This window comes from Rhineura floridana, chromosome 9 (genome assembly GCF_030035675.1).
Source record: "Rhineura floridana isolate rRhiFlo1 chromosome 9, rRhiFlo1.hap2, whole genome shotgun sequence".
NCBI classification, from domain to species: domain Eukaryota; kingdom Metazoa; phylum Chordata; class Lepidosauria; order Squamata; family Rhineuridae; genus Rhineura; species Rhineura floridana.
The window spans coordinates 16,301,842-16,327,497 of NC_084488.1; the positions used below are offsets into that span (position 1 = coordinate 16,301,842).

The 25,656-nt window shown below is 44.2% G+C and overlaps 1 protein-coding gene across 6 annotated transcripts in view; it reads left to right on the forward strand.

Annotated features, from left to right (window-relative positions):
• The first annotated feature begins 792 nt into the window (after positions 1 to 792).
• PCDH7 (protocadherin 7) overlaps positions 793 to 25,656 on the forward strand; it is a 551,613-nt gene continuing 526,749 nt past the window's right edge. For all 6 annotated transcript variants that reach the window (XM_061584035.1, XM_061584039.1, XM_061584036.1 and 3 more), the window contains exon 1: positions 793 to 5,970. In XM_061584035.1, the coding sequence (XP_061440019.1) occupies positions 2,785 to 5,970 (3,186 nt within the window). In that variant the 5' untranslated portion in view covers positions 793 to 2,784. The remainder of the gene's footprint in view (positions 5,971 to 25,656) is intronic.

Genomic DNA, 25,656 nt, shown 5'->3' on the forward strand with positions numbered 1-25,656 from the left:
CTTCTTTCTCTCCACCGCAGTCTCTGTCTCAGAGACAGAAGGGGGAGATCCGTCTTTTCAACGGAAGCATCATAAACGTGACGAAGAAGAGGGGAAAATAATCCTGCGTTGGGGCTCTCAGGAGGACTAGATACTTGAGATTCCTCTCCCCTCCCCAAAGCACAAGTCTTCCGGCTCCCTACCTCATCCTCTCTGGAGTTTTGATGTCGCTCTAGCTAGCCACTGCAGCTTCGTCATCTGCCTACCTCTGTAAAATAAGCCCCCTCCCCGCCGCCGCCGCCCATATCACACAGCGAAAAGTTAAAAAAGCACTCAACAACCCAAAGCCGTATGCAAAGCGACTACTCTGGGATCCGATTCTTCCTGTCCGTAATCGCCGCTCCTTTCCCGACCCCAGCTGCCTTTCCTTTTTCAACGGGGGAGGGGAGGTGAAGGTGATGAAAACCAGAGGACAGAGAGTAAGAAGCATAGGCTTTTAAACCTCATTTAGCACCGATGATTTTTTGAAGGAAGATACAGATCTATCCGGCCCCTCCTCTGTTCCTCTTTATATATTTTGGGATGAAGTGGAACAAGGTCCAGCGGCTCCGGCTTGAGTGAGATAAAGAGGCTTGCCGCGGTGGACATAAGGCTGGGTGCCTCTCTCCCACTTGCCATCAACGGCAGAGGGTAAATGCTGAGCTTTTCTAGAGTGCAGCGCTCGGCGTAGGCTCCCAACTCCTCCCCATTCGCTCTCTCTGCCTGCCTCTCGCTCTCCGCTTATCGTGCACAGGCGGCTCTGCTGCAGGAGCGGTGGCAGCAGCGTCAGGGAAGAGCCACCGAGAGAGGCTTCCCAGCAGCTTCCCAACCACTTCGGGCAAAACTTGATGCTCCGTTGCCTTCACCCCCCCTCCTTCTCCCTTTCCTTCCCGTGGCCCTTCGCAAAGCGCCAGGCTCTCGCTTTCCTCCGGCGTGTGTGCCTGTGCGTGTCTGTCTCCAAGCGAGGAGGAAAGAGCAAAGGGAGCTCCTTGCACCAACCAGCCGCACTTGAGCGAGACCAGCCAGGAAAAGGGGGGCTTTACAAACAGCCACAATTGCAGATCTCCCCCGGAGCGGCTGCCTAGTTCGCAGGAAAACTACTGACTCTGATCATCTTTCCTTTGCAACCAGGACTCGGCCTCGATTAAAATAATAATAATAATAATCCATCGCATTATTTGGATATTTGTTTGGGTCCCCCTCCCAGCCTCCCTTCTTTTTCCCATTCGGTAGCTATGGATGTAATTCGGAATTGGTGATGGTAATTCACGTGGGAAGAAGATCCAGTTACATCTCTCCCCTTCCTCACCCCCTCGTGCTTTGGGTATATCAATGAGGGGGGGGAGCACTAGAATCATCGCCTGGGGGAGGCACACACACACCGCAGCCAACCTTTGCGCTAACCTTTGAACCAGGGAGGAAAAGGGGGCTGAAGTTCAGAGCTGGTTTACCTGCATTGGGACGGCCAAGGAGAGCGAAGGGGAGAAGGAGCGAGGGACCGCAATCTCATTTGTGAATCGCTCTCCGAGTGCTGCAGCCTCCGATCGCTCTAACACATGCAGCGTAAATGCAGGTAAGACGCGCGCACACATCAACTGCGGATGCAAAAAAGCAAACTTGGGACTGTTGTGTCGTGTGTGCATCTGTGCGACAGCGAGAGACCTCTGGGTGCGCTTCCTTCCGTCCTTGGGGTATTCTGGACGAACATCTCCTGCAGCTTTGGTACCATGTTGCTTTTGTGACTAATGACCTTGCGCAGAGTTTTTTTTTTTTAATATCTATATATCTATATATGAACTCTCCTCTCCGGAGAAGGAGCTGAACACTGGAGGCGATCTCCTAAAGATGGATTTAGGTACTGTCCTGAGAACCAAAGGGGATTTCTTGAGAACTGTTCGGTAATACCAAGAAAGGGAAAGACTCTTCCCAAATATATAGGTGTGTGTGTTGATCTCTCATCGCTGGAGACTGGGCATTTTGTTTTGCCGTTGGGGAGGGGGCTATTTTTATTCTTCCCCCGTTCCATCCAGAGCGAAGAGGATTTGGAGGCTGCCTTGTCTTTGCCTTTCCGCCGGACACCAGCGCGCTCTGAATGAAGCAATTTACATTCCCCCCGCCCTCCCACCCGTTCCTCAGCGTGTGTCTGCGGAGTGGGGGAGAGAGACAGACAGAGAAGAGCTAATTCCGCGGCGGTAAACGGGGGGGAGAGAGAGAGAGAGAGAGAGAGAGAGAGAGAGGCAAGGAAGCAGGCAAGCAGAGAGGAAAGAGTGGGAATTGAAGTGGACTGGAGTTTGGGGGGTTGTTGTTTTTTAAGGCGACGGGAGAGAGGGTGGTTGCATCAAATCCCTCACTGCTGCAGTTGCTCTGGCTTTTCTTGCAAACCTTGCAAAGTGATTACAGTGCCATCGGAGGGGGAGGAGGAAGAGGCGGAACTCCCCCCCTTTCATTCTATCTGCCGAGATGAATCTTTAAAAAAGCCAAATACCCTTGCCCCGTGAACTGTGAGTATGGAGCAACTGTAAAAGGAAGGGAGGACGAGGTGGGCACAACCGCCAGCCAACCCCTAATTCCTGCCCCCGCTCTCCTTCACCGATTGCACCAGGGAGGATGAGACCCGAAGTTTTTCGCAGGAGCAGCAGGATGTTATAATTGACCGCCATCACCCCAGCACCGAGCATCTTCTGTTGGCTTGCCAAGGGGGGCGTTTGTTGGCACGGGTGGGCAGCGGAAGGTGGTGGTTTGGTCTTGCCTGGGGTGTTCCCGAAGATGTGGAAGATGCGGACGCTCCTGGGCTTTGTGCAATGCTGCTACTGCTGCTGCTGCTTCTTGCTCCTGCTGCCGCCGCCGCTCTGGGTCAGCCTAGCCGCGGCGAAGCAGGCGCTGAGGTACCGGCTGGCCGAGGAAGGACCCGCCGACATCCGCATCGGCAATGTGGCTTCGGACCTGGGCATCGTGACGGGCTCCGGCGAGGTGACGTTTAGCCTGGAGTCGGGCTCCGACTACCTGAAGATCGACAACATGACCGGCGAGCTGAGCACCACGGAGAGGCGTATCGACCGCGAGAAGCTGCCGCAGTGCCAGATGATCTTCGACGAGAACGAGTGCTTCTTGGACTTCGAGGTGTCGGTTATCGGGCCGTCGCAGAGCTGGGTGGACCTCTTCGAGGGCCGGGTCATCATCCTAGACATCAACGACAACACCCCCACCTTCCCCTCCCCTGTGCTCACCCTCACCGTCGAGGAGAATCGCCCCGTGGGCACGCTCTACCTGCTCCCCACCGCCACCGATCGGGACTTCGGCCGCAACGGCATAGAGCGCTACGAGCTGCTCCAGGAACCCGGCAACGATGGGGGCAGGCGGGGTGGGGGAGGCTCGGCTTCTGCCGCCTCTGACAGCGCCCTCTACCCTGGAGGCAGCAAGCGGAGGCAGGAGGCCGACGGCACGGCCAGGAGTAGCGTGTTTGAGCTGCAGGTGGCTGACACCCCCGATGGGGAGAAGCAGCCGCAGCTGATCGTCAAAGGGGCGCTGGATCGAGAGCAGCGGGACTCGTACGAGCTGAGCCTCCGGGTTCGGGATGGGGGAGACCCCGCGCGCTCCTCCCAGGCCATCCTCCGGGTGCTCATCACCGACGTGAACGATAACAGTCCCCGCTTCGAGAAGAGCGTCTATGAGGCGGATCTGGCCGAGAACAGCAGCCCCGGCACCCCGATCCTGCAGCTGAGGGCCGCTGATTCCGACGTCGGGGTGAACGGCCAGATTGAGTACGTCTTCGGGGCGGCCACAGAATCTGTGAGGCGCCTGCTTCGCCTGGACGAGTCCTCCGGCTGGCTTAGCGTCCTGCACCGCATCGACCGGGAGGAGGTGAACCAGCTCCGCTTCACCGTTATGGCCAGGGACCGCGGGCAGCCGCCCAAGACCGACAAGGCCACGGTGGTCCTCAACATTCGCGACGAGAACGACAATGTGCCTACCATTGACATCCGCAAGATCGGGCGCATCCCGCTGAGGGACGGGGTGGCCAGCGTGGCCGAAGACGTGCTGGTGGACACCCCGATCGCCCTGGTGCAAGTTTCCGACCGGGATCAGGGCGAGAATGGTGTGGTGACCTGTACCGTGGTGGGGGACGTGCCCTTCCAACTCAAGCCGGCCAGCGAGGGGGAAGGTGAGCCCCAGAACAAGCGCAAGTATTTCCTCCACACCTCGGCGCCCCTCGACTACGAGGCCGTGCGCGACTACAACGTAGTAATCGTGGCCGTGGACTCCGGCAGCCCCAGCCTGTCCAGCAACAACTCTCTGCTGGTGCGGGTCGGGGACACCAATGACAACCCGCCAGTCTTCAGCCAGGCTGTGCTAGAGGTCTCCTTCCCCGAGAACAACGCTCCCGGAGAGAGGGTGGCCACCGTGATGGCCACAGACGCCGACAGTGGCAAGAATGCAGAGATCGCTTACTCCCTGGAGCCCTCCCCAGCCTCCGTAGAGTCTCCGGGAGGCCTCTTCACCATAGACCCCGACTCTGGGGACGTGCGGGTCCAGGCAGTGCTGGATCGAGAGCAACGGGACACTTACGAGTTCCAGGTGATGGCCAGGGACAAAGGGGTGCCCTCCTTGCAGGGCTCCACCACGGTGGTGGTGCGGGTGGCCGACCGCAACGACAACGAGCCGCGGTTCATGCAGGACGTCTTCACCTTCTACGTCAAGGAGAACCTGCAGCCCAACAGCCCGGTGGGCATGGTGACCGTGATGGACGCGGACAAGGGGCGCAACGCCCAGCTGAGCCTCTCCGTCCAGCCTGGGGACCAGGGGCAAGGGGCTCCGGGCATCTTCTCCATCGAGAACGACACCGGCACCATCTACTCCACCGTCTCCTTCGACAGGGAGCTCCAGACCAGCTACACGTTCAAGGTGAAGGCGGTGGACGGGGGAGAGCCGGCCCGCTCGGCCACCGCCACCGTCTCGCTCTTCGTCATGGACGAGAACGACAACGCGCCGGCAGTCACCTCGCCGGCCAACAGCTCCTACACGGTGCTGCCGCCCTCCAGCAACCTGCGCTCGGTGGTCACCACCGTGCAGGCCAAGGACGCCGATGCGGGCCAGAACGCGGAGCTGAGCTACAGCATCGTGGGCGGCAACCCCTTCAAGCTCTTCGAGATCGACCCCTCCAGCGGGGTCGTCTCGCTGGTGGGCAAGCTGGCGCCCAAGCACTACGGCCTCCACCGCCTGGTGGTGCAGGTCAACGACAGCGGCCAGCCGCCGCAGTCCACCACGGCCCTGCTGCACATCTTCGTAAACGAGAGCCTCTCCAACGCCACCGTGGTGGAGAGCCAAGTGGCGCGCAGCCTCCACACCCCGCTGGCCCAGGACATCGCCGGCGACCCCAGCTACGAGCTGAGCAAGCAGCGCCTCAGCATCGTCATCGGTGTGGTGGCCGGCATCGTGACGGTCATTCTCCTCATCCTGGTGGTGGTCATGGCCCGCTACTGCCGCTCCAAAGGCAAGCACGGCGGCTACGAGGCCGGTAAGAAGGACCACGAAGACTTCTTCACGCCCCAGCAGCACGACAAGGCCAAGAAGCCCAAGAAGGACAAGAAGGGCAAGAAGCAAGGGAAGCAGCCCCTCTACAGCAGCATCGTCACCGTCGAGGCCTCCAAGCCCAACGGGCAGCGCTACGACGGCGTCAACGAGAAGCTCTCCGGAGACAGCCCGAGCCTGAGCCGCTACCGCTCGGTGAACGGCGGGCCGGGCAGCCCAGATCTGGCTAGGCATTACAAATCCAGCTCTCCTTTGCCCACCGTACAGCTTCACCCGCAGTCCCCCACCGCCGGGAAAAAACACCAGGCCGTTCAGGAACTGCCCCCGGCAAACACCTTCGTAGGGGCAGGGGACAACATCTCCATCGGGTCGGACCACTGCTCCGAGTACAGCTGTCAAGCCAGCAGCAAGTACAGCAAGCAGGTAAGCCAAATGGAGGCATGCCTGGTTGGATGATGGATAGGAAGAAGGGGGGGACCTCCACACACCTTCCTCTCCCCCACCTTTTCAACTTACTCACAGCCCTTCACCCGCAGCCACACCTGCTCCTCCTCTCCCACAGACGGTCAGCCCAACCCCACAGCCCACACCTGTTTTATGACCTGCTCACCATCCGGATCTACTTTTCAGGATCACCAGATCAGGTATATATTTTGGCTGTATTAAGTAATATGCCCAGAACATTCCCCTCCTAAGAATCATACAAGCACAAAATGTGCCAAATATTCAGGTGTATTGGTGTGGAAAAAATCATCCTGGTTGTATGACAGGATGGTTGAAGTGTTTTAAGAGGGAAAGGGTGGATCTCAGCTTAGTAATCTTTAAAGACAACCATACCTGCCATTACTCCTCCTACACACACACACACACACACACACACACATCACACACACACACACACACACACACACACAGAGAGAGAGAGAGAGAGAGAGAGAGAGAGAGAGAGTATAGTTCTTCTCTCAGCTACACCTGTCCAGAGTCCCCTCCTCACCCACCCCCTTTTACAGTCATACTCACACGTAAACCCAACAAGCATCCTAGTCCCTGGCTCATACCATTAACCTGGGTAACTATCAATTTAAGAGACAAACTCACTCAGGATTGCCATGCTTTTTTATGGACAAAAATCAACTTCCTTTCTCACTTTTTCACTGGACCACTCGTGAGTGGACCAGGATGGTTAAAGTGTGTTCAGAAGAAATGATGAATCTCTGTTAAGGGATCTTCACACAAACGCTCAAACTGTGCCACTGTCCCTCCCTCTTGCCCCAGTTAAAGCTGTTGAAAGTCCCCCTTCCCGCCTCATCACACTCTACATGCACACCACCTAAGCCATAGTATAGCCAGTTCGCCAAGGTCTTATACATCACAGCCACTGTACGCTCTCCAAAACACACACACACACAACACAGCCATATAGAGAGGCAGAGACTTACAGACAGACCATCATTCTATTTGCCCTTTGCCTCAGTTGAACCAAATATCTGCACACACAAACTCACTTGCCATCTCTTATATCTGATCAGACATGCACTCAAATATACACAAAGTATATAAAATATAACTTTGGTTCAATAATTTGGAGTGTGATTTTAGAAAACATATTAACAATCACTCTGTAGATCAGAACAATCAACAAGCACAGCTGAGCAAAAATCTACTCCTTTTACTATTCCTGAAATACCCTGGTTATTTGCAAGCCAGGGTGCTTTAAGTATGAAGAGGAAGCTTACTTTCATGGAAGTAATCTTTGGACTATGCCTTCACACTGTTAGGCAATACACACACATGAAAGAGAGTATTAGCAAACCAGAAAGTCAGAGATGTCTCCAGCCTCCAATTCCCTCCACCCCTTTCTTCCCTGACCCATTTAATCATCCAGCCAATTGGCACAAAGCCAGAATTGGAGACAGACACACAGTTGTGTCTATCCACAACTGCATGGGCACATGTGAGCACACACGAGGGGGATCTGGCACACCACATAAACACAGAGAAACCCAATCAAGGACTGCAAAGCAGACAGGGCCAGTTGGACTGCAAAGTGGCCCAGTCTCTTGGCTTGGTCCAGCTGACACTTTGATAGGCATCACTAAGTGAGCATGTGATCTGAGAGTTTCACTCTAGCATCCTCCGCAAGAATGTAAGGGATCCTGGAGTGTGCTTCTCCATCTGTAAAAACACCATTCTTGAAGAGAAAAAATGTCTTGGGCTGGCCCTGCTAATAGCTAAAGCAAGTTGGATACTTGCTGATAAATTTGTAAGAGAAGCCTCCTCTCCCTTTTCTCTCCATCACCACCACCCAGCATCAGTTAGAGACATCAGGCATGGCAACTTGGTCTGTTTTTCCAACAAGCAGTTCCAGTGAAAAAGTAATGGTGGAGGCATCTACTGTTCCAGTCTTCCTTTTCTCTGCCATCACAGGCAGCTAGCCAGGGAGTTACAGTCAGGTAAAGGGATCAGACACATCTCTGGTACAGATCCTGAGAAGGCTTCTGTACCTTTGCAAATGGAAAATTCTGCTAGGCACAACTTCTTCTCACCACTTTAATGAGAAAAGCAGCACCTGTTGATATCATCACTGCTGTGTGACTCTTAACAGGTACTGGATGCATCCAAGGACCTGGCGCTAGTGAGCCTGGGCGTACCTCCCTTACATATCACCACAGAGGAAGCTACTGAGCTACTGAAGCAAATGTGCCCTCTTTGGAGCCCTGTACACAACTAGATAGTAGCAAGTATCCTGTAGAGAGAAAGGGGAGCCCAATTTTTCTGCTGTCACCACCACCACCACCACCTTCACTCACTTTTACCAGGGGACATGGGCTTGGTTAAACCCAAACAGTTTCTCTGCTTCAAGGTTTCAGACTGCGGTTACTCTTTGAGAGGAAACTATTGTAAGCCACTAGAGGTAGACACCCAGCCAAAAACAGGTCCCTTACAATCTGCTGCACTCTTGATACTTTTAATATGTACTAGGGCTAGGCAGTGAGAAAGGCAATAGTTTACATTTCTAGTAGGTATGATTTTCTAGATAACAAAGGTCCAGAATGTTTTAATTTGATGGGTCATTCAGCTTCCTAGTAGTTACATTTTCCTGTGAGGTTGGGAAGCTATTGATGCTACTACATACAAATGCTGAGTGCTCTGGTTCTAGTGAGGTTAATGCAACACATGCATTAAAAAGGCAAGTGAAGAAAGAATCAAATCCTTCAGGGGTTTTTTTGAAGGAAGCTAAACATTAATTCATTAAATAATTTTAAAGTCTTCCACTCCTTCATTAAGCCCATGGAACTTTACTCTGGCTTACCTGTTTTGTGATACCTTCCACCAAGTGAAATTTGGGAGTAGGCCACTAAAAATCTGTGGCACCTTCACGTTAAGCTTAAAGGTTAGATGTAAATTCTGCACCATGAAAGCTAGTGTAAAAGATTGTTTTTAAAAGATGTGTTTTAAATTTGTATGTTTGTTTTTGATGTTTTTAGTTGCTGTAAACCGCCCAGAGAGCTTCGGCTATGGGGCAGTATACAAATACAATAAATAAAATAAATAAATAGAGGCACTGTTTTCCCACATTAAATTTGTCTCAGGTGGTGGAGAAACATCCTTTTCTGTGTTTTTAGTTCTGAACTATAGTCGGACTGTCTATTTAATTTTGAATTAAAAGCAATATCTCTCTGCTTTCACCTTGTTGGGAGGTTGTATGCAAAGCAAACCATTTAACAGTTAGTGCTGCTGGAGCCAAGCTAGGGGAAATATTGTGTTATCTCAAGCTGCATAGCATCTTGTGTGGAATTCCATTATAGAGAAATGCATGCTGATGAATGCAAATACAATGCTTAGTCACAAATACAGACACCCTAGTTAGTGTGACAAAAAAAGTGTGTTTCTTATCTCATTCGTGGTTCAAAAGTCCATTTTGTATTGTGGAATTTATTAGCTTACTCAGCTTGGACCTTTATGATATGTAACATGGTGTGTGTTTTTGTTTTGCATTATGAGACAATATGATGTATTTTGATGGAAGCACCTTGCCTGAGCTATTCATAATTTGTGCTGAACAAAAGAATTTCATGTTTTTCTCCCTCCACCAAATATTGAATATGTAGAAAGGTGTAATTTTGCTGTGTAGAATTTTGCTTCCTAGACTGAGCATTTGACCTATATATTGCTTTGCCACACTTCAACATTAGTTTCTCCTAGAAAGAACATTTAACTGCAATTTGGAAATCATTGCCTGTGTTATTTACAAACACACACACACACACGTTTCAATCAAAGAGGGCTTCATTATGATGCAAAAGGCAATATCATTTTAGCAATAATTGTGGTAAAATGTGGAGTGGTCACTACATTAATCAGATAGTGATTGACTCTTGCTAAATGATCATCTTAAAATGTTAAAATGGTTGTTAAAAGTGTGAGCTTTGAGTAAGATAAGACTATGCAAATTACTCCTTGTCTTGAAAAGTACCTTGACTTGCATCATTGTACCAAAAACTATTTTGAATTGGATCTTGCTTATGCAAACATATTACCACAATGTATGTGTAAGGTGCAGGATATTAGAGGAGGCCATTCAAGGAAAGGTACATATTTCACTTCCGTCCAAAAGCCAAAAATTGGATGGAACTTTCTTTTGAGTTCTGCTTTGGGTTTCTTATATTGGCTTTAAGAGAATCAAAAAGGGGCTCTTGATCTAGACAATGCCTAGTGTTGATTAATTTGTTGAATGTCAGTAACAGAACTTTGCAGCTTAATGCAGAAATGTTTACAACTATTTATGTCAAAGGTTGTTTTAAAAGACAGTGGGAATGTAGTGCTATTGTGTATATTATTCTTGGTCCAATAATGTTATTAACATTGCAATTGTAGTTTCCAGTAGCCAGATTCATAAACGCATGTGCAACTCTTCAGTACACATAAAGAAATATGCACAGGGGTTTATAAACACAGTGAAGTGCAATGCAGACTAAAACAGCCATTGAAAGTTTAGTTGGTTAACTTGATTCTCAATGACATTTTCTTATCCCCCCCTCCCAATTTGTTCAATGAGCCTAACAGGTGGGAGTTATATAAATAGTGTGTGAACTTTTCAATCCACAAAGAGTGCCATTTGAGCAATGGCTGATTTATCAGTCACAGCTTGTGCATCTTCCCCAATACTTAAACCAGATGGCATTAATGTTCATCATCTTGTTCAAAAAGAATCTCTCTGTGTGTGTTTGTGAGCCTATTTCTAAGATGTTATTAGTTGCCTAGGTGTGTTAATCACATCCCAAGTATGGACTGAAGGATGGAAAAGAAAGATAATATTGGGCAGATTCCAGAAAGAAGTTGGTGGTTTTTAGTAGGTATTATTTTGTGTCCCTTACTTGGCCTATAAAGTAATGTTTGTTTCATATGATGATTGTAACAGTTGTGAGACAGTTGATTGCAGAGGGCAATTCAAGCAGTGCTTATGTTCAAGTATCATGAATGCGAGTAAGATCCATTATTGTAATTAGAATCAGTAACTGATATAATTCTGCGTCTGCAACATAGTTGCCAGGAAGTGCAGTCTCAGGTTACAGGACTATATTACTAGGTGAAGACAGATGACTGTGTATGTGAGATCTTTCACAGGAGTCTTTCTTCTTGTTGTTGTAATTATTAAACAAACTGGCCTATAATATGAGTAGTACTACATACACATCTGCCATGAGCCTAAGTACATTGGCCTTGATTCAGAGAAAATTATTCCAACTCACGATTTGTTGAAATCAGTGGGATAAGTTAATTGTGACTGCCCCCTCAATGTCCTGGCATGCGAGAGCCATATGGCTGCCAGGAGGTCATGTTTGCAGTGGTGCTCCTCTCCACTGGCCACTCCTGCTCTCTTATTTAAAATATATATAGGGCTGCTGGCCAGACATATGCATGGCTATAGATGCTTATTTTTTTCTTTTCTTTTACCATAAAAGTATATTATCCTTTTAAAAACAAAAACAAAAAATTGTGTTTATTTCTGTGTAAATGCATTCTGCATCAGGGTAGCGGAAGCAAGCTCCATTTTATTCCTGCAGCCATGACGGTGCTATGATTTAAGTTTAAAATGTGAAATTGCACATGCTGACACACACACACACCAGGGTTGGCAAAGTTTTGCTTTTTTCCTGTAACGTATCAGGAATGTAGAAGCCACGCTATAGCATGGAATGGCCAGCGGAAGAAGAAAGCAAAGGTTAACTGTGTGCTTCACACATGTGAAGGCATACACATCACATCTTTAGGGGGTCCAGGCCCTGAAATTACCTAGTTGTGATGCTGAGAGTATGCCTACTTTTCAGAGAAAACAACCCAACCCAAAACTTTCCTAGAGATCATTTATTATTATTATTATTATTATTATTATTATTATTATTATTATAAAATGCCCAACTATATAGAACATGTGGACTCTTAAGTATCAATATAAACCGGAATTTTTAAAAAATCAGTCATGCAACACTCGTTGCGAATTTGTGCTGTATTATTTGTACTCTTTGCTTTTATAATTCAATAGGGTGATGAAATATACAAAGTGACATTTTTAGTATAGTTCTTTCACTGTATTTATCATGAGGATTTGCCAGTGGTGGTAACCTCTACTACCTTTGTCTGGAAAATTGACTCATTGTGTTTTTTATTTGCGTATCATCCTCGCCCAATTTTCTTGCCACTATATATGCAAACAACAAGAACCATGGATGAGGTGCTTCGGTCCTAATGCCCCCCCTTTTCTCTGAAGAAATAGATGCCACCTTCCATTTGGTTAAAAAAGGTATTGTAGGGCTTTATGAGTCTGCATCATCTCTGCTTGGTGTACATTGCTGCCTTACCATTTATCATCTTTTATGAATGACCCAAACACTTTTGCTATTTGAAAGACATCCTGCATATGGAAGGGGAATGTTATCGTGTCTGTAGGGCTGCAAAGCTTCATAGCTGTAACAGTGCAATTTGCCAAAAATAATTTTATTTTTAAGAATCTGCTTGGAATGTTGTTCAGTTAGTTTATTCAGCTCACCAAACAAACTCCTGCATGACAAGGATATGGCTATCCTATATTTTAACAGCACTTATATAGTTATAAAAGAAAAGAAAAGGAGGTCCATTTTTCCATCAATATGCATTCGGAATGCCCACTGATGTTAATGGAAACTAATCTCAGCATTAAAAGGAGAATCGGTCTTCAAAAACAGAGTTTAGCTTTCTGGGCATACACACACATCTGTGTACTAGGAACAAGAGTAAAAGCAAGAATTGCAAGACAGATTCAGATGTTAAAAAAAATTAATCGTGGCATCTGCCTTGACTCAGTTTCTCAGATGCATTTAAAGTCCTTGGATTTAATTTACAGTAGGAATAAAAAGGCTTGCTTCAAAGACACCAACTTTAAGAGGTTTTATAGGGAACATTGTTTACAGAGCCACCCAAACTGAAGCCTAGATTACAATCTAGTCCATGTCCTATGTGTGCCCATTGTTGCAACAACCAGTCCTTTCCTGTGTGGAAAGGGGGATGCCAAGCAGTGGTGGTTGAAGCCCACTGGGATTGGTGGGGCGGAATGCAGAAAGCCCAAACAATAGGTGGAGCTAGAGCCAATGATAGGCAGAGCCAACTAATTCTAGCTTTGTCCCCATTCTCCTCCCTGCTGAGGTCTACAAGGACAAAACTGACACTAAGAAAGAGGAAGCCGACAAGCTGTGTCACCACCCCCTGGACTGGTTGTAAGGAGGCAGGCAGATGGGGGCCAACTGAGGGCAGACTGAGGTTGATGGAGCAGTGCCCCAGTTGCCCTGTTGGACTACTTTCCACTGATGCCAAGAGAAGAGGTTGGTGGGATGTAGCCAGCATCATGTGAGAGATAGGGAAGAAAGTTGTTTGTTTAGAAAAAAGCCTAGATGGCTTAATCAGAAAAAAAACTCTTAAATTGTGCTCAAAATGAATTAATTGTCAATAAAAACAGTACAACCTTTCTAAAAAACCAAATATTTATAAAATAATTATCAATAAGACACATATAAAATTAACAAAGCTTTAAAACAAATATATTAATTATATGTTTGGGTAAGCCTGCTAAATAATATAGCAATGGTGCCTGCCTAATGTCAATAATTAGAAAGCATAAGTGCTGCCACACTAAAAAGATGGCTCCTGGAAAATGTGAAACAAACATTCTATGGCATTTGTAAAAGTGCAAGTTCCACAGATTGACGCATGCAAATGAGACAAGATGGTCTCTCAAGTAAAGTGGTTCCAAGCCAGAATGATTTGACAGGACACTAGGATCATTTCCCCAGTGTTTAGGTCCACTTAGTTGGTTCTTGTAGTCCACCAGCGTGTAGAACCAGTGAGTTGTTCAGAAACGTAGGTGCTCATGAAGAATCAGAATGCTGTAGATGATGGACCTTTGACGTGATCCAGTAAGGCCTAACTCTCACAACTGAAGACAGTGGGGCTTAAAAGGGATGAACTTGGTCTGAGTTGTGCTCTAGTTTGAGAACTGTTTTACTACACAACTACAACAAAATTCATATTAATTATCCATGACTAAAAAAAAGGTCATGTAGAAAAAAGGAGGGGTGCAAACCCTGAATGCCAAAGGAGGGAGTATCAATATATTTATTGTATATTTTCTTAGAAGGAGTAGCTTATAATATAAAATGCCCAACGCGTTTCAGCCCATCAAGGGCTTTCATCAGGGGATGATAGTTGCTCAAAGCTCTGTATACAGGTGCGAAATTCCTATACTGGAATATATCTTCATTAGAGAATTTACTTGATTGCTCCAGTATAGGAATTTCGCACCTGTATACAGAGCTTTGAGCAACTATCATCCCCTGATGAAAGCCCTTGATGGGCTGAAACGCGTTGGGCATTTTATATTATAAGCTACTCCTTCTAAGAAAATATACAATAAATATATTGATACTCCCTCCTTTGGCATTCAGGGTTTGCACCCCTCCTTTTTTCTACACGTCATTGTATGCCTTCCACCTTCCTTTCTACTAAAAAAAAGGTCAGCATGAATGCATCTTTGGCTAATGTCAGTGTGTCTCCTTTCTTGTCTCTCAATACTCCTGCCGTCTGTTGATGGTTTGCCTAGTTAATTTTATGGCAGGAAAATCTGAAATGAAATCTTGGCTGCGTTACAGTTTATCTTATAAAATGTAGTGGTATATTACCAGACCGTACTATTTTAAAAACTTGTTCTTTTGCATGCAATGGTCAAAACTAGTGAAATCAAAAGGCAGGGGTGGTAAGCCGATATGGAATGAAAACCTCCACACATCTACTCAGAAATAAGTTCCACTGAGTTCAGTGAGACTTACTCCCAGGTATGTGTGTGCATAGGATTGTAGCTGCAGCTGTGTCAGTCCCATTCAATCTAATGGGACTTATTTTCTCAGTAGATATGTATAGCAATGCATTGATAGAATCTAATTTAGATTGAACATTTGGATTTGGTGTGCACTGATGTGGTGTGCTAAGTCCGTCCAGCTATAAATGGGCTGTCCTGATCCCTGTTCTGATCGTTTTAGTTGGGGTGGGGGGACGGCAGGAGCAGCACTGAGTGGCAAACATTTATTTTTTTCATTAAGCTCTGCGTCATAATAAAACTTCACTGTACATGAAACATCATAGTACGGTTAATTGATTTCATGACATTGGGTGTAGGCAAATAAATACACACACGCACATCTTGCATATCTTGCTATTGTCATTCCCTCCCCCCTTTCTTTTCTTTTTAAAATATTGTAAGAGTAGCTTGTTGCAATAGATTATAATCTTCCTGAATTCTTGAATGCATTTGTCATTTCTTTTTGGATGCATTGGATGGTTTCAGAAGTACCTTTACATTTTTCTTGCTAGGATAGTTTACTTACCTTAAGGGATTTCAATAAGACAAAGTAAAGATGACAATTTAAGACTGACCAGCATCATATCCAAACTGGAATTTTGCACTATATTATTCAGTAAAACTTTGGGAGTTACCTTTTTGCATTGTCTATGGTTTTTATCCATATTTGTATGATTTTTTTTACCCTTTGGCATATATGTAATTTATGCAACCTCATTTTCTCATAAATTTTCATAGATTTTTCATTGTTAGGTGCCTCCTTTCACATCTTGATCATTTTTGCATGGCCCCATTTCCTTTCTTTTTGGTACATATACTGTCACAAGTTGATTCATCTCACTTTGGATCATCAACTCTGACTGGAAGCAGCTCTCCAAGGTCTCAGTCAGAGGTCTTCCCCAGCCTTGCATTCATGTCCTGCCTGTGGGCTTCCTCTGGGCATCTGATTGGCCACTGTGAGAACAGGATGCTGGACTAGATAGGCCACTGGCCTGATCCAGCAGGCTCTTCTTATGTTCTTGCTAATTGAAACCCTTCAACTAGAACTGCCAGGTATTGAACCTAGGTCTTTGCGTAAGCAAGGCATGTTCTTTAACATGGAATTATGGGCTACATTTCATGCCTTTGGAGGTGGAAGATTTATTCATGCACTTTTTGTTTAGTGCATCAACAAATAATAATACCAGTACAGTAAGCTTTCATATACTCTTATGCTCCATCCTAACTATGTCATTCATGTAATGCTTGGATAAACAAAATCATGTGGAAGGAATGGCTTTTGGAAGAACTCTCATGTGATCTGGCATAGCTGATTTTTACTCCTCCCATGTGATTTCAGTAATCCAAATGCTACCAAAGTATCAAGAGGTTAAGCCACTGAAGAATGGCAACTATATGTCTCTGGCAACCTTGGAATAATCCTGGAATCTGCAGTGCAGTGCAGTGCTTGTGGGCACCACAACACACTCACCCCCCCACTCGGCATCTCCCAATGCCCTCTGCCTCTCCCAATTTGTATTTTTTCTTTTAAAAAATTAGTTTTTAAGGTGTTGGGGGGTGTTTGGTTGGAAGAAAGTTGCCTCTTGGGGGGGGTCCCTGTTTTTTTTTTGTCTGTACATTTTTTGTCTGTTATTTTGAGGGGAGGCAATAGTGTAGTGGCCGTGATAGTTACAGCCACACCCCTCCCATCTCCCCTTTTTTGGCTGCTGGATTGAGGATTAGATCCTTGTTCTCCTACAGCAACAGACATCCCTAGGAGCCAATCACTATGAAAGGGGAGAGTGTTAGCTACTGAGAAGAGTCTTCTCAGTGGCTGACTCATGTCCTTTCACTCTGATTGGCTCCAATCAGCAGGAAAGGACAAGGAGGCATGTTAGAAGACACTTCCCAATGACTAACCCACTCCCCTTTCATGATGATTGGCTCATGGGATGCTGGAGACATAGGGTCTAAGACCTCCTGAATCCCTGGAAGACTACGCCCCTGGGGATCTGAGCATCAACAATTTTCCTTCTGTGAAATGGGTATTTTGTGATGTTCATGAAAGTTTCTTAGATTTTCAAATGTGCCCCTGAGCCCAATAAGTGTGGGAACTCCTGGAGTAATCTCAGACTTTCATTTCCATCTATTGAACATTCCAAGTATAGATACTCAATAATGTGGTGCTAGCCAGTTTATATCCAAGCAGTTTGGCTTTCAAGTCCACTGCAGGTTTAGTGATAGCCTTTTACAAAACAGGCATTTTATATATTTTATGCTGTTTCAAGTATGGGTTTTCTTTTGTTCTGGGGCTGTATTTTATGTTTTATACGAGTAATGATAATAATAGTTGCCAGTTATGTAGCATTCATGGAGTGTTCGAGGTGCTCATTATACACAATTTCAGAAACCTGTACGAGAACCTTGTGAGGTAGGTCAGTATTATTATCCTCATATGGTGGACTTAAGGTTGAGGCTGAAAAAAATCAAATCTTGGCTAAAGCCACCTAATGGGCTCACAGCTGAGATGTTATGTAAACCAGGAACATCTCAGGTTATATTGTTAGTCGTTATATTACACTTGCTTTCTGGAAAGTATGTTTTAATATATAAGACTTTCCTTATTTGCAACATTTTTAATTAGCTTTATGAGAGAGATAGAATTTCCATTATATTTATTTCATTGATGTCCAAAGGAAGTAATGATAAATTAGTATTCATAAGCTATTTCTTAGTCAAGCTTGAGAGGCTTTCCTCTTGAAAATGGGCATGGGTGTCAAATTTTGACATGGAATGTGACATACGGAACTGTATAGTGAATGTACATACCAACCACAATTCCGATATCCCAGTTGCCAAGGCCTATCCTAAATGGCCATGCATTTTGTATTTTCCTCCCCCACTTGGGAAACTGAATGCAGCTAGGAAGGGGGTGAATTTTGTGTACCATAAATTATTTATGTATTTATTGATTTATACAGTGCCATCAAAGCATATGACACTGTACAGAAAAAAAGAAAACAAAAGTAAGTCCCTACCAAAAAAAAGTGTGTAATCTAAATAAAAATTTAAATAAAAGGACAACGAAGAGGAAGGGAAGGGAATAAAACAGGTAGGGGACAAAAGAAGCACTTCAGGTACACATTCTCTGGATATACAAGATCCTAAAAGTAAAACATAAACTGGAATTCCAGAAGCTTTGGAAAAAAGAAAGGTTTTTAGCTGATACTAAGAAACTGAAATTGAAGGAGTAGTTCTCAAGTGCTCTGGAGACGATTCCAGGAATACGGAGTGGCAAGAGAAAATGGATGAAGTCGAGCTAAAAAGCAAACAACCCTGGGATGGGGAAGCAGCGTAGAGTTCAAGAACAGAGATGCCAAGAGGGTTATGATGAGACATAAGGGCTGAGAGATAAGGAGGAGCTAGATCTCGTAAATGTACATCCCATGTTTCAATAGGGGTTATTCATTGTGAGCTGCTGCCAAACCTGGGGGCAATCTCCTATGCAATATGTAACTGTAGATTGATTGATCCTTTCACACTCTCAACAGCCTAGTGAATAACTGTATTAAACCACATTAATTATATTTAAGAGGCTACTTGCAGCTATTGCTAGTAGATGTGCTGCTGTCCTTCTGGGGCATGAGGCGTGTTGTCTGTCCTTCCCATGTACTTCCCCATTTCAGAGGTTTGTGGTTCGGCAGCAGGGGACCTGATCATACAGCATCACAATGGCTAATACACTGCACAAATTATGTAAGAATTGTCCCTTATTTGGAAGTAAGTTCCCAAGAAATTGATTAGCTTTACTCCCAAATAAATGAAGTTTGAATCAGAGTGTTCTAAGGCTTCCATCTGATTTTAGTGGGAGTCAAATGCTTCAGTTTAACTGAATTGTGGATGTTTCCAACGATGGGTCCTTTTTTCTACTAAGCTAGGTTAGTTCCCCCTCCGTTTTGTTACATTTCTGTCCCTCTTTTTTTTTTTTGGCAGGTGCATGACGGGAAAATGAAAAAGAGGGAGGAAACCCTTTTTGAAAATAAACATTGTTCCCTTATTATCTCACATTTCAGAGAATGGAGGCATTCTACTACAGCTTGCAGTTTGTAAAGATCTGAAGGGGCATCACTAAAACTAGTCTTAATTTTAATCTGTTCTAGTAAAATAATACCCAGAAAGAATAATAAGGCTTGCTATTGTATGAAATAGCATGATGTCTCTGTAGGATTGCAAGAATGACTCTGACTTTAGTACATGACTCTGAGTGGCAGCTTAACTTCTATTGACCATATAATTTCTTTAAAGGTGACTTGCAAACTCAAAATTACACAGTTCAGGTTAGTTCAGTAATATGCACTGAGTGCCCCAAGTAGATAGCACATATATGGCAATCAGTATTTATTTATTTATTGTATTTATATACTGCCCCATAGCCGAAGCTCTCTGGGCAGTTTACAGTAACCATGATCCATCAAGTCACTGTTTGTTCCTATCTTTTTCTGCCAGATTGTACTCTGATATGAAATGTACATCCTTGTAGTTTTCCACAACGGAACTATATTGTTATTATATATTATATTATCAAAGGACAATGTTCCCTGTTACCACTGACAGCTGGCAAGTCTCAGGTGATGACAGCTGGACTCCAGTGCTTAGTTGGAAGCCTTCAAGGCAATGCTTATTTAAAAACCTGTCCTCCATCCTTAATCCCAGGCCAGGCACATAAGAACTGCCTTGCTGGATCAAACAAAAGCCCAGCATATGGTTTCCAACTGTAGCCAGCTAGATGCTTCCATATGTTTGATAGCTGTTTTAATCTATTAACTGATAATCTTCTCCATTAATCTTCTTCCATTATTTTCTTTAAGCTTTTTTAAAAAAATTCTGAAGTTATTGGTACTCATCAGATCTGAGGTAGTTCATAGGGAAGTATCCAGTTTCCCCTGGAGTTGCAAAATAATTTTCAGTCAATCACCCATCAAACCCATTTTCCTTTCCAGTACTCCTAATGAAGCATCCAGATTCATTATCAACACTGCTTATTTATTTATTTATTCATTTATTCATTCATTTATTAAATTTATATACTGCCCTTCCTCCTGTTGTCTATTGGATGATGTACAAGTCTCATTAAGCAGTTCACATTACTAAATCCAAGTCTAATCACTTGCTGTTACTGCATCTGGCCAGTTTATGCCTTTCCACAGTTGAAACTGAGAAAACATTCTTTAGGGGGAAAAGGAAGATTTCCACCTAAACGACAGTTCTTTTAAAATGGAGAACTTGGATTTAAGCCAGTTACTAATTTCATGGGCACAATCAGCAGAAAGTTTGGGTGCTTCTTGTTGACACTTCATGTAAATCTATCGCAGGTACACAGTCTGAGGATATTCTGCTATTATGGATGTTGAAGTTACTTACTGACATGGGAAGAGTGCAAACATTTTACTATATTTGTTTCTTCTTTTATTTATTTCTGCTTCAAATACAGAGATTAAATTTTGTTTTGCCATCTCTTTGTGCTTTCATTGGTAATAAATTGCACAAATCTAGACTTCTGCAAAAATGCTTCAGTTACCTTATACATCTGTCCTAATTGGTTAAAATGGCATGGGTTCTGTGTGTCTTAACAACAAAAAATGATATCCATCCTTCTTTTTTCTTAATCTTAGAAAAAAACTAGAACACCCCATTACTCTCTAATTACATTAGAATTGCTTTACCACAGAGGGAGAAAAGATAATGGATTTCTTTGAAAGTATTTATTTCATTCTAAAATAATTTGTGGAAACACGTTCACTGGAAATAATTGCATTGGAAACTGAAAGACCTCTGTTTAACCACAGGCCAGTAGATGCTCAGCCAGTGAACCTCAGCCCTGATCTTAGGTGATAACTGTCTGATAAATTTAGCCAGCTCATTCATAAGGCTTCTCTGAAGGCAGTTCTTGCAGCTTTTTTCCTGATGGCCACTTGAAGAAAGGCTAAAGTTGACATTGTCACTCATCTTTGCCAATACACTGCTGCATACTAATTTCCTTTTCTTTCTACATCTTCCAGGGTCTCCTAGTAGATTACATTTTTAAAAAAAATCAATTCAATAAAAAAGCAACCCAATGAAACAATTAATTACAATTAATAAAACCCAATATATTTTTCTCAGAAGTCTAATCCAATTAAAGTTAACCCCCAATTATCTCCTAAAGAGACAAATATTTTTCCCAGTGGGAAGGTGTTGATGACTATCTTTCTAAAGGTCTGGCATGAGTAATACATGCAAACTTTGCTAGGCAAAGAGTTCCATAAGGAGTGTGCTGCTCCTAAGATCTACACTTACTCTCGCTGCATATAAAGACAACGGTCTAATTGCTGTCGTTAAAATACTTTTAGTAATTTTTAGGACTGCAGCCTCACAAAACAACATGCAAACAAAAGCAAGGCAAAATACAAAGATATTCACTAATAGGCAAAAAAAACTTACAGTTTAAGAACGTACCTATAGCAAACAGATATTTCTATCAAACTTTAAAAAACAGGGAAATTGGGCAGCTATAGTGAATGCACCAGGGGAGCAGGAGACCTGACCTCCTCTCTGAGATATTGTACTGCCCTACAAATTGGTCAAAATGCAAACACCATTTGGGTTGGTCTTTCACAGTCCAATCCACTTCCTGTGTAGCTTGGAAGAATTTGGTAATGTGCCTCTGAGCATATGGTGAGTGGTGGCAACACCTGACATCTCCAAAGCTGGAGAATTATATTTTTGTATGTTTATTGGTGTTCTTCTGAGGGGAGGGGGAAGGGAGGGGTGAAGGAAAGGGGAGGGAAGGGGCAAGACAGAGGGGATAGGAGGGAGGAGGAGGGGAGGGTATGCTTGATCATTTGCATGCTTTTTTAGTTCAGTAGGATTTACTCCTGTGCAATCATGCCTATGATAGGTGAAACTGACCTGAGGGAGGGGCAGGGAGGGGATGAGGAGGGCAGGAAGGGGAGCGGGAGGGGGAGGAGATTGGACGGATGGTCAGTGGGCAGAGGGGAATCCCATTTCCTTTCCAAAAGGAAAACATTGTGAACAGTATCATTCCTTTTCAGTGTTTCCCCCACCTTTTTATTCTACAGCAGGCACATGTAGCCTCCCACCCAAATTTATACCAAAGCTGTCCCTGGCCACATCCACACCAGACCTTTATTTTACTTTAAACAGTCATGGCTTCTCCCAAAGAATCCTGGAAAGTATAGTCAGTGAAGGGTGCTGAGAGTTGCTTAGGAGAGGCCCTATTCCCTCACAAATCCTCAGTCAGAGTGGCTGACTGTTAAACCCCTCTGGTCACTGGAGCTCTGTCAAGGTAATAGGAGTCTCCTTTCAGCACTCCTTACATACTACACTTCCCAGGATTTTGGGGGGGAAGCCATGACTGTCTAAAGTGAAATAAAGGTCTGGTGTGGGTGTGGCCCCTGATTAGCCAAACGAAGAAGCTGTGAGTCTGACTTTTAGAAAACTTACAGTTGGTTCTTACTGAGCATGCCCGGCCTTATCACTGAGTTCAATGCTAAATGTCTTAAATTAATTAAAAATCAGCCAGGCATTTTTTTAACTTTTAAAGTGCAGAAGATGAAGGTCAGAGTATGGGGCAAGGTCAGTAATAGGATTACAGGTACTCTGTGAACATGACTGATTTTTAATTAATTTCAACCAATTATGAGAACTCTGACAGAAAAAAGTCCAAAAGAGGCCTGGTTTTTCTCTCTCTCTTTTTACACTTTGAACTCTCGATTTTCTCTGACTGTTTTGTGTATCGCCATGAACATTTGGAGGGTTGTTCAGTAAGCATTTCTGAGTCCAGGACTATGTAAGGTTTTGTTTTGGAATGAGCTTATGGGAAGCATCAGAATGGCATGGGGGTATTTTCAATTTAACATTGCGGAATACAAAAAATCCATACTGACTATAGTATACTCTTGTGGCTGTATAATAATCACCCCATTAACAAACATGCAGAACACTTTAATAAGCCACTCTGTACCATCCAAGGTAATTACAGTCTCAGTTAAAGGCAGCATTGAAGAATAAGTTCATCAATGCTTGCCTAAACACCTGTACAGATATGGAAAGGTGCAAGTCAAGGAAGATATATATATATATATCTTAAGTCAAGGAAGCTAGCTGAGGTCACCACCAAGGAGGCTTTATTTCTTTTGTCCACAAACCAAACTGATCTTAATGGTGAGTACTTGAGAAGGATCCCTTCGCATACAGGCAGGATTGTATGGGTGAACGCTGCAGGAATGGCTTGCCTGGTGGGGTAGAGTGGTGTTGCTGTCGCTTACCAGGACGGGGAGAAGAGAGATGGTGGTGAGATTGGGGCTGCACACTACACCGGCGGAGCCATTCTAGTCCTTCTGCTGGTGCCCCACACAGCCCAGGTTTCATCAATGCCTCACCCCTCACCCTCACTGTCCCGGTAAGTGGCTGAGTTACTGCTGCAGCTCTGCCCCACCAGCATAACAGGGAGAACAGAGCTTGGAAAAGTTAATTTTTTGAACTACAACTCCCATCAGCCCAATCCAGTGGCCATGCTGGCTGGGGCTGATGTGAGTTGTAGTTCAAAAAAGTAACTTTTCCAAGCTCTGTGGGAGAATGTTAGGTTAGAACTCCGGATGCCCTGTTTCATACCATAAATAGCATTAAGTGTATTATAAATAGCTATTTATCTTATAAATAGCATAAATAGCATTTCATGACATAAATAGCATTTTTTGTATGGAGCACTCACATGAAGTGGTTGTGCACAAATACCACAGTGAAAACTAGCACCCAAAGTCTTGGGGAATGACCTAGCTTTCTGAGCCACTGACTCAATTCTTTGCCTTCACTTGTCAGTACAGATTTTGCTGAATGAATAATAGCACAGACTGTACTTTTAACACAGAAATTCAGTTTATTTTTTATAGGAACGCTGTGTGCTAAATTTAGAGCATAATCTTTACTTGCCTCACATCAACCACATAAAGCAACTAACCTCCTAAAATTCACGAATAACCTTCCTTGTGAATTAATGCTTTAAAAAGTATAAAAGGATAGGCTAAAGATTCACTCCATCAAATGTTTCTAAATGGCTTTATGTGTTTGTAAGACTTCATGATCTACTATTGATGCAAATTACTATGGATAAAAGAAAATCCATCTGTTATCAAAGAAAAAAATTAATGAAACAAGTCCTAGGATTTGAAAGACTTAGCATTAGGAACTAGGAATTTATACTTTTGTGACGGGTTTATAGTAACTGACAGGAGAAAATATTTCTTTTTGTCATTCACAAAGTTATTTTTATTCAACCTAAATGGAAAACGATGACATTGCCATAGCCCCTTCTGTAGGATATATCTCGTTTCATTTTCTAATTTTGCATTTTTCTGTAAAGTTACTTGATTCCTGATTTGACCTGCCATATAGCTGGCTTTATTAGTTTTGTTATTATTATACTTACATGTAATCAAATTGTCTGCAGCTAAATAAATAGCATTTTGTCCAGAAACACATGCATCCAATCTACAGGGTTTCAGATTACTGGCACGAGAACAGATCTAAGTCTGTTGTCTTCAATCTGCAATTAATTGGGCCCTGATAATGGTTTGCCTGCAGGCTATTTGTTCTCAGTATCTTGGTAGAATTTCTCCTCTCTCTCTCCTTCTCTGTTAATCAGATGGCGACATACTGTTGTGTGGCTACTACAATGAATCTTTTTCTATGTGTGTGTGAGTGAAATTTTCTAGTTGTATAGCTTTAACCTTACTTTAGTTGCTGTGGTTAGTAACCACAGGACTCACCATACCCATCATGCTTTAAATATATTAAACCTTTGTATTCAATAAATGTAACGCTTGGATCCAAACTTTCCATAAGTGGAATTCTACTCCCAGGTCATTCCCACTGGAGAGTGATTATTTTTGCTGATTTCTCCTTCTCTCCGCAGTACCCTATGCCTCCTGAAAATCTGTTCTGCGGGATTGGAACACCCTTTTGAACACTATGGGAGGTGGCTCAGGAGGTTGTATGGGAAAAGAGACTGGCAAAAATAGACAGTTCCTTTCTTCCAGCGGGAGCCTCTCTGCTAGAAAGGAGCCCCTTCCATCAAGAAAAGGATTTCTTCCATTCATGGAAGGTCAGCTCTGGACCCAAACCATAATCTGCTGCATCAATAAACAGTTGAACAATTACAATAAACCTAGCAATAAAATGTTCCTTCACAATATCTGATATTACATGCATATTAAGCTTCATTTTATAAATATAAAAAAGCAGTATATACATGCTTTTAATGAAATAAATCAAAATCCAATTAAAGCATATAAGGGTGGATACAATGAAATTGTGCCATTAGCATAAGGATTTCTGCCGGTGCAACGGGACTACCTCTCTTTCTTCTCTCCCTGTGTCTCCCCTGTGTCCCTAAATCTGCTCTCAAAGTTGGGAAAACCCCAGAATAGATTTGGGAGGCATGTGGGGAGAGGAGAGGGAGAGTAAGTCCGGTTGGTGAGGCAGAAGCTCTTGCACTAATGGGATGGCCTTGTTGGATGCAACCCATACAAGACAACATTCTGTCCCACTGTTCTAACATACTATCCCATTCTGATGTGACTAAAGAACATATCCCAGCAAGGGGCTGATACAAATCAGGAGCAGGCTTGATTCTCAAAAACGCCCAGGGTGGGAAGTGGATTTAATTCCACTTTTGTCTCTAA